Source organism: Otolemur garnettii, unplaced genomic scaffold, assembly GCF_000181295.1.
Source record: "Otolemur garnettii isolate 467f Iridium unplaced genomic scaffold, OtoGar3 scaffold00008, whole genome shotgun sequence".
Lineage (NCBI taxonomy): Eukaryota > Metazoa > Chordata > Mammalia > Primates > Galagidae > Otolemur > Otolemur garnettii.
The window spans coordinates 17,521,377-17,530,375 of NW_003852403.1; the positions used below are offsets into that span (position 1 = coordinate 17,521,377).

The 8,999-nt window shown below is 39.0% G+C and overlaps 1 protein-coding gene across 3 annotated transcripts in view; it reads right to left on the reverse strand.

The window, feature by feature from the left end:
• The window catches only part of SIRT1 (sirtuin 1), a 29,232-nt gene that overhangs the window by 6,662 nt on the left and 13,571 nt on the right, over positions 1–8,999 (reverse strand). For 2 of the 3 annotated variants that reach the window (XM_003783620.1, XM_012801448.2), the window contains 3 exons: positions 5,796–5,943; positions 3,559–3,638; positions 2,362–2,548 (listed from right to left, as the gene is read on the reverse strand). In XM_003783620.1, coding sequence (XP_003783668.1) covers positions 2,362–2,548; positions 3,559–3,638; positions 5,796–5,943 — 415 coding nt within the window. Of the gene's footprint in view, positions 1–2,361; positions 2,549–3,558; positions 3,639–5,795; positions 5,944–6,437; positions 6,855–8,999 lie in introns of those variants that run through there. The other variant, XM_023509624.1, reaches the window with a different exon arrangement.

Genomic DNA, 8,999 nt, shown 5'->3' on the forward strand with positions numbered 1-8,999 from the left:
AAAAAAAAAAAATTGATGCCTATCACCAACACTATTAAGCTATTCCATAGAAAGCCTTTAAGGCAGAAAATATCTTTGAATTAGCTTTAAAAAGGAAAAAAAAAATAAAGGGACTCATATATTAAATTTTTATGTCTTACTGAATTACACACTGTCCCAGATAGTACTTTAACAGAATTCACTGCTCATTAAGGATGACTGGGTTAACTGCTAATGCCACTGAATGTGACAGACACAGAACTGGGAGTCTGACTCCATGCTCCTTTAAACTCTTACTCTGGCTACCTACAGATTGCTGGTATCAGGCTTCATTTTAATTCTCTGGATAGGGATTTGGTATCATCAACTCTCTTCCTTCCCTCCCTTATGAAAGGGTACATGCTAAAATAAAATCTCTCTTTTTCTCCTCTAACTCCTCACTAGAGAGGGCAGGGAAGTTAGTATGGAAATATATGCTACAGCGCCTGTAGCTCAGTGGCTAGGTTGCCAGCCACATACACTGGAGCTGGCATGTTGGAACCCAGCCCAGGCCTGCCAAACAATGACAACTACAACAACTAAACAGCCAGGCCATATGGCGGGCACCTGTAGTCCCAGCTACTTGGAAGGCTGAGGCAAGAGAATCGCTTGAGCCCAAGAGATTGAACTCCCTTGAGTTGGAGCTTGCTGTGAGCTTTGAGCTATAATACCATGGCACTCTACCAAGGGCAACATAGTTTTTTGAGACTCTGTCTCAAAAAAAAAAAAGAAACAAAATATATGCTGAAGAAAATTATCCTGAGAACAACAGAGACTTAAACTGTGAGCATTTTTATACACACACCCTTGTGGGAAAGCTAGATCCATATACCACCATTTTGACATGGCTAATTATCATTATTATTATTATTTTGAGACAGAGCCTCAAGCTGTCACCCCTGGTAGAGTGCTGTGGCATCACAGCTCACAGCAACCTCCAACTCCTGGGCTTAAGTGATTCTCTTGCCTCAGCCTCCCAAGTAGCTGGGCCTACAGGCACCTACCATAACGCCTGGCTTTTTTGGTGGTAGTTGTCATTTGTTTGGCAGGCCCAGGCTGGATTTGAACCCGCCAGCTCTGGTGCATGTGGCTGGTGCCTTAGCCGCTTGAGCCACAGGTACCCAGCCATGGCTAATTATTAACAACAATGAAAAAACCAGCCAGGCACAGTGGCTCATGCTTATAATCCCAGCACTCTGCGAGGCCAAGGCAGGCAGGTTACTTGAGCTCAGGAGGTGGGAGACCAGCCTGAGCTGCTAGTGCAAGACCCCATCTCTAAAAATAGCTGGGTGTTGTAACAGGTGCCTATAGTCCCAGCTACTCAGGAAACTGAGGCAAGAGAATCACCTGAGCCCAAGAATCTGAGGTTGCTGTGAGCCATGACACCACAGCACTCTACTCAGGGTGACAAAGTAAGACTGCCTCCAAAAAAAAAGGATAAAATAATCCCATCTTACATAAGTATGCTGTATTTTTATGAAGTTATACATTTGAACTCACTGGATCTGAAATCAATTAAATTTGAAAGATAACCAATTACAATCACATTAAGCCTAAAAATACATGGATTAAGGACTGGGAACTGTTTCATAAATTAATTGAAGCTAACTTCTGCCACATTAAAAACACATTTCATTAAAAAATGTAAGTTGAGGGCCAGGTGCAGTGGCTCATGCCTATAATCCTAGCACTCTGGGAACCAGGGCAGGAGGATTGCCTGAGCTCATGAGTTCAAGAACAGCCTAAGCCAGCAAGACTCTGTCTCCAAAAATAACTGGGTATTGTGGTGGATGCCTGTAGTCCCAGCTACTTGGGAGGCTGAGGCAAGAAGATCTCTTAAGCCCAAGAGTTTGAGGTTGCTATGAACTGTGACACCAAGAAAGTATACCGAAGGCGACAAAGTGAGGCACTGTCTCAAAAAAAATAACAAAAAATTAAAATTGAGAATTACTTCTGTTTTGACAATCTTCCACCCTGGGCAAAACGTCAGATTCACCAATCTTCATAAATAAGACCACCACCTAAAAAATAAAGTTTAGCCATGCACAGTGGTATGTGCCTGGAGCTCCAGATACTCAGGAGGCTGAACTGGGAGGATTGTTTGAGGCCACGAATTTGAGTCCAGCCTAGGCATCACAGTGATACCTTGAGATCTCTATGGGAACAAAACCTAAAAATTTAAAAATAAAGTGTAGCTTTTCTTTCACTCCTCTTTAAACAGAAAGAGTAAGAGCACTAGGGGTCTATTACACAGATCCACAACTCTGTGGATCCACAACCCTAACCCTAACAACTCACAGCATTATACATTAAAATGTTCTCCAAAAACCATCACCAACTTACTTGGAATTAGTGCTACTGGTCTCACTTTCAGGGAAGACCCAATAACAATAAGGAGATCAACTTCATCTTTGTCGTATTTCATGGCTCTATGAAACTGTTCTGGCAAATTTTCACCAAAAAAGACAATCTCTGGTTTCATGATAGCAAGAGGCTCATCAGCTGGGCACCTAGGACATCTAGGAACTATCTGCATATTCCATATTTTAATTGATGTGAGGAAGCAAAGGAAAAGCACAAGTTAGAAAAAGAAATAGCCAACATTTCTACACTTCTAAGAATACCTTTCAGAATTATCACAGAAAATAGAAAAGCTGTGATTAAACAACAGGGAGAACTGGACACAATCCAAACATCAACTATAAATTATTTATGTAGAAGTACACTTGAATATAAGAGTCCATCATGTATTTAAGAGAAAACCACAACATTTGTATACACACAAAATGGGACCCAATCCTTTAAAAACAAAAAGTTTCTATAATACAATGAAATATTGTACTTCCAATATTCTACTTCCTTTCTCATAACTGTATGATTAACTACATATGTAGCTACACACGTAGGGCATATTTCTAGATAATTTTTATTTTCTGCCATTTTTGGCAGTGAGCATGTATGAAGTATTTTTATAATAATATTTTTTTTGGGGGGGGCAATTTTTGGCTGGTGGTTAGGTTTGAACCTGCCTCCTCTGGTATATGGGGCCGGCGCCATACTAATTTGAACCATAGGCGCCGCCCTTTTTTATAATCATTTTAAAAAATGTTTTATAGGATTATCACAACTAATTTAAGATCTAAATCTGCTAAGCACTAAAAGGGAGAGGAAGAAGAAAAACTAATATAGCAACAGCTCTCTTATAATTTGGCATTTTATTTTAGATACAGATATTAAGAATCCAATTTCAGGTGGCGCCTGTGGCTCAAAGGAGTAGGGCGCTGGACCCATATACCAGAGGTGGTGGGTTCAAACCTGGCCCCAGCCAAAAACTGCAAAAAAAAAAAAAAAAGAATCCAATTTCATCATTTTAAAGCCATGTTTTCTAAGGTATTGAAAGGTTCTTGTGTATGAAATACACAAGATAATACACAATGATAACACTTTCTTCCTCTATCTGTGCCACACAAATACATTTACAGGGTAAAAAAAGGATTTAGGGGTAAAAGAGGTACACATCAGAGATGTGCAGTGGATTACCTGATTAAAAATATCTCCCCGTACAGCTTCACAGTCAACTTTGTATTTACAAATCAGGCAAGATGCTGTTGCAAAGGAACCTAAAAATCAACATATAAATGTTTTATTAAAAGAATATTTCCATTTCTAGAACATAACAGAAAGTCATAAAGTTTAAGACTAGAAAGAGTTTTAAGATTTTAAGAGATTCTACAGGCAAATCCAAGAAATAAAGAATTAAAATACTGGGCTTGGCGCCTGTAGCACAGTGGTTACAGTGCTGGCCACATATACCCAGGCTGCTGGGTTCGAACCCAGCCCAGGCCAGCTAAACAACAATGACAACTGCAACAAAAAAACAGCTGGGCATTGTAGCAGGCGCCTGTAATCCCAGATACTCGGGAGGCTGAGGCAAGAGAATCACTTAAACCCAAGAGTTTTCTCACTCATCATTTAGAAATAGAAATAAACATTGTTTCTTAAACATAAAAAAATAAATAAATAAACCCAAGAATCTGAGGTTGCTGTGAGCTGTGACACCATGGCACTCTACCAAGGGTGACATAATGAGACTGTCTCAAAAAAAAAAAAAAGAGAATTAAAATACTGGCTAAGACTCAGCACCCATAGCACAGTGATTACAGTACCAGCCACATACAGAGGCTGGGGGGTTTGAACCCAGCCTGGGCCAGCTAAATAACAATGACAACTGCAACAAAAAATTGCTAGGCATTGTAGTGAGCACCTGTAGTCCCAGCTACGTGGGAGGCTGAAGCAAGAGACTTGCTTAAGCCCAAGAGCTGAGGTTGCTATGAGCTGTGACGCCACAGCACTCTACCCAGGGCGACACAGGGAGACTCTGCCTCAAAGAAATAAATAAATAAAATATTGGCTTGATGCAGTGCTGACGCCTGTAATCCTAGCATGCTGGAAGGCCAAGGTGGGAGGACGCTTTGAGCTCAGAAATTCCAGACCAGCGTGACCAAGAGTGAGATTTTCTGTCTTTACCAAAAATTAGAAAAACTATGAGCAGTGCCTATGGCTCAAAGCAGTAGGGCGTCAGCCTCATACACTAAAGGTGGAGGGTTCAAATCCAGCCTTGGCCAAAAATTGCAAAAAAAAAAAAAATAAGAAAATTAGTTGGATATAGCAGTGGATGCCTCAGCTACTGGGGAGGCGGAGGCAGGAGGATTGCTTGAGCCCAAGAGTTTGAGGTTGCTATAATCTATGATGCCATGACATTCAACTTAAGGTAAACTGAGAGACTGTCTCAAAAAATAAGTAAATAAATAAAAAGAATTAAAATATTTATATATATAAGTATGGAGAGAATTCAATCCTCAATTACTGTGACAGTGATATAACGATGCCTTCTAATGCTGTGGTCAACAAAATAAAGTTCTCCAGGGCTAAAAATCTAGCGTTGGAAGGTTCCAATTATATTTCCTTAACAGTTGTGGTTTTTTGGCTCGACGCCTATAGCTCAACTGGCTAAGGTGCCAGCCACGTACACCTAAGGTGGCGGGTTCGAATCCCCAGCCCGGACCCGCCAAACAACGATGACGGCTGCAACCAAAAAATAGCCGGGCGTTGTGGCAGGCGCCTGTGGTCCCAGCTACTTGGGAGGCGGAGGCAGGAGACTCGCTTGAGCCCAGGAGTTGGAGGTTGCTGTGAGCTGTAATGCCACGGTACTCTACCCAGGGGGACAGCTTGAGGCTCTGTCTCAAAAAAAAAAAAAAAAACAGTTGTGGTTTTTTAAAAAAATAATTGGGGGCGGGGTGGAGCCTATGTTGTCCAGGCTGGTCTCAAACTCCTAGGCTCAAGCAACCTGGCTTAATATGTAACAAATGGTTTATTATTTCTTGTTTTAGATTAAAAGTCTCCTAAATTTCTGAATCCTGTACGTCTCAACTAATAATGTCCTTTGGTCTCCAAAAAGTATCACATTTCTTCAAACATAGCCAGTATTACTTTTATAATCAGTAAATATTACTTAAAATAACTGAATGGCATGTAACTCCAATGTCTTATAAACTATAAAACCAAATTAATCTCCCGTTTTGTACAATTAAGTGTCAAAGGCAATACTTCTGGTTTTAATTTTGCATTCTACTTTTCTGAGTTTAACCAATCAGATAACATGATTACATAATAATGCTTAGCTCCTCCATCCCTGGATGTCAGTGTGCTTTCTTGTCCTGATTCAGTTTCCTACAAAACTAAATAAATTACTGAAATCCATTCAGAAGTTTACTAACCATGACACTGAATTATCCTTTGGATTCCTGCAACCTGTTCCAGCGTGTCTATGTTCTGAGTATAGTTGCGAAGTAGTTTTCCTTCCTTATCTGACAAGGCTATGAATTTGTGACAGAGAGATGGTTGAAATTGTCCAGGATATATTTCCTAGATAATGCAAAAGGTAGAAAAACTTTACATTAATTAAGTATAACATACATCACATATTTAATTTAACAATAACTACCAATGATAATCTCCCATGTGTAATTTAAAAATTGAAATAAATGAGCATTTTAAGGCATGTAGATGGATGCAACACACACCTACAAATGTTTCTTTTATATGTATAAAACTCAGCAATTAATATATTGGCCCCTTGAAGAAAAGGATACAGTCAGCCTGTAAATATCTCTAACAAATGTTAATAGATATTTCAGTAAGTCAGAGGTAATACCTTAGGATATCTAATTTTATTGGCTGCAAATTCAGGAAAAAAGAAATAAATTTCAACTGAAATTACAGAGATCAAAGGTACCATGACGTTTTTAATTTAAAAAGGCACTATCAATATAAGTATCTAAAAATTTGTTTTGATTCATCATCATTATAAATATCAACCTGGAAGTTGGAAGTTTAAAGCTAAAGTTTTAATTCCTTACCAAAATTGTTTTCCTTCCATTGCACAGGCACATACTGGTATAGTATAGAGTTGCTCATGAATGCTGAGTTGCTGGATTTTGTGTGTGTGTTTTTCCCCCCAAATAATGCTTCAATGCTGTTTCTTCTTTAAAAACAAAGAATTCAGATATACACATGGCAAAAAGATCAGAGAAAAAGTATCAATTTTGATCCTCTCAACTTTTGACAGTGTTTTATTAAATTTCATTTAGTAAGTGACTATGGCAAAGGAAGTTTCTTCTCTACTTTTTTCTTTAAAGTAGTAGTGCTATCATCCACTTACTTCCTCAGCATTCATTACAGGCTCTAACCTACCATAACGCTAGCAAAAAACTAGATACAACCATATGTCCATCAATGTAGGGAACCGGTTGTATAAATATGGTACATCCATAATAGTAGAGTATGCAGCCATTAAAAAGAATGAGGAAGATCTGGATGCACTGACCTGGAAAATGACCCAAGATATATGTGAAAAAAGCAAACTAGTCACTAGTATGTATAGTTTGTTTTTTGTTACTAAGAAAAAAATGGAAATTATTTGCATATGTATATAGATATTAGTGTGTCCACAAAAACAAGTCAGGAAGGATATAAACAAGCTGTAAACAGAGATACTAAGAACTTTCACTTCTGACATTACATAAAGTTTCTCTTAATAAACAGATGGAAGATGACTTTAACTTTTTATCTATTAAGTATTTCAAACAAATAAGAAACTACCATCCAAACAGGATACTTTGCAGTAAAAATGAGCTAATCCCATGGTAACAGATATCACATGTAAGACTGTATGGTACTAAAAGTCTATTATACAAAAATCCAAAAATTTGTATTACATTCATTCAAATGTTTATCATAAATTTCAAAGCCAGGCACAGTGGCTCATGCCTGTAATCCTAGCACTCTGGGAGGCCAAGGTGGGTAGGTTGCTTGAGCTCATGAGTTCGAAACCAGCCTAAGCAAGACCCTATCTCTAAACAAACAGTCAAGCACTGTGGCAGGCGCTTGTAGTCCCAGCTACCTAGGAGGCTTAGACAAGAGAATCACTTGAGCCCAAGAGTTTGAGTTGCTGTGAGCTGTGACTCCACAGCACTCTACTGAGGGGAACCTAGTGAGACTCTTGTCTCAATAAATAAATAAATAAATTTCATGAACAATTCTTTGCAATTTAAGAATCAGTGCATATAGGGAAAAGCAGCATGGGAAAAGCTTTAAAGTCAGTATTCATGAAATATCAAAAGCTGTATTATGTTTTGGAAAAACCGAGTTGTGCTAGACTATCCACTGTATTCTCCCTAGGATGTTTTGTTCCAGTACATTTGTAACTTACTATAAAGCTTCTGGAAATAGCTTTTACAGTATTTTACCAATATCAGAATATGCAGACAAAACCCAGAAAACAGAATGCCAAACAGAAGGAGGAAAAGTAAAAATAAGAATCAAGACTCCAGCCTCCTTTCCTTTAACTCTGCGTGCTATATCCACCTACTCCCAGTTCTTTTTGAAGGGGCAAGTAGGCCAGGAGTGGTGCCTGTAATCCCAGTACTCTGGCAGGCTGAGGCGAGAGGATAACTTGAGTTAATCATGCTCTACCTGTAACAATTAAAGGCATTTTAACTCTTAAAGTTACGAGTAAACTCCCATAGTTAGAGATAACTTATGAAGGACTTGTTCTATGACCCTACATTTTATGTATGAAATACAAAGGACTTGATTCTTAACTTTATTCCCTGTCGAGTAGGAAGTAGACCATGTCTGAACTATTAGATTTACATGGAGTGTTCAAACTAAGAAATATAATCTGAAATTTTTAAAAAAAATTACTGTGGAAGGATTTTAATAGAAATCACTTTTAAGGCCCTTAACATGACCAGTCTGCTGCAAATCAAACAGCTGAGAATACAACTTACAAACATAATACAAATTAATTCTTCTATGTTGGAAGCATAACATGCTAGCCCTGTCCTAAGATAGACCATCCCAGATCTGAACACTCCAAAGCCTTTGTAAGGAACCAATCATGAGGGCTGCGTCCTTCGTTTTAAGAGTGGAAGCAGAGCTGAAACTACAACACTAAAGAAGGCCTCTGTGTCTACTTGCCTGGGCAATGGAGGCCAGTTTGCTGTATCTTACTTTATAAGCTTTCATATTCTATAAGCCTGTCTTTCTCTTCCTCAATAAACTGTTTTAAGTTTTCAAAAAACATAACAACAACAAAAACACTACAGAAAACAAATCCTGCTTTGCATTGCTGTGTCTGGAAACATTTAAATAATCCAGGTATTAGCCGTAGGCAACCAATGCCTCCTAGCCGGATGGCTCACATCTGTTATCCTAATACTCTGAGCAACAAAGGCAGGAGGGTCACTTAAGACCTTGACTTTGAGGCCAGCCACAGCAAGACCCCATCTCTACTAAAAATAGAAAAATTAGGCTCGGCACCTATAGCTCAACCTGCTAAGGCGCCAGCCACGTACACCTAAGGTGGCGGGTTCGAATCCCCAGCCCGGACCCGCCAAACAACAATGACGGCTGCAACC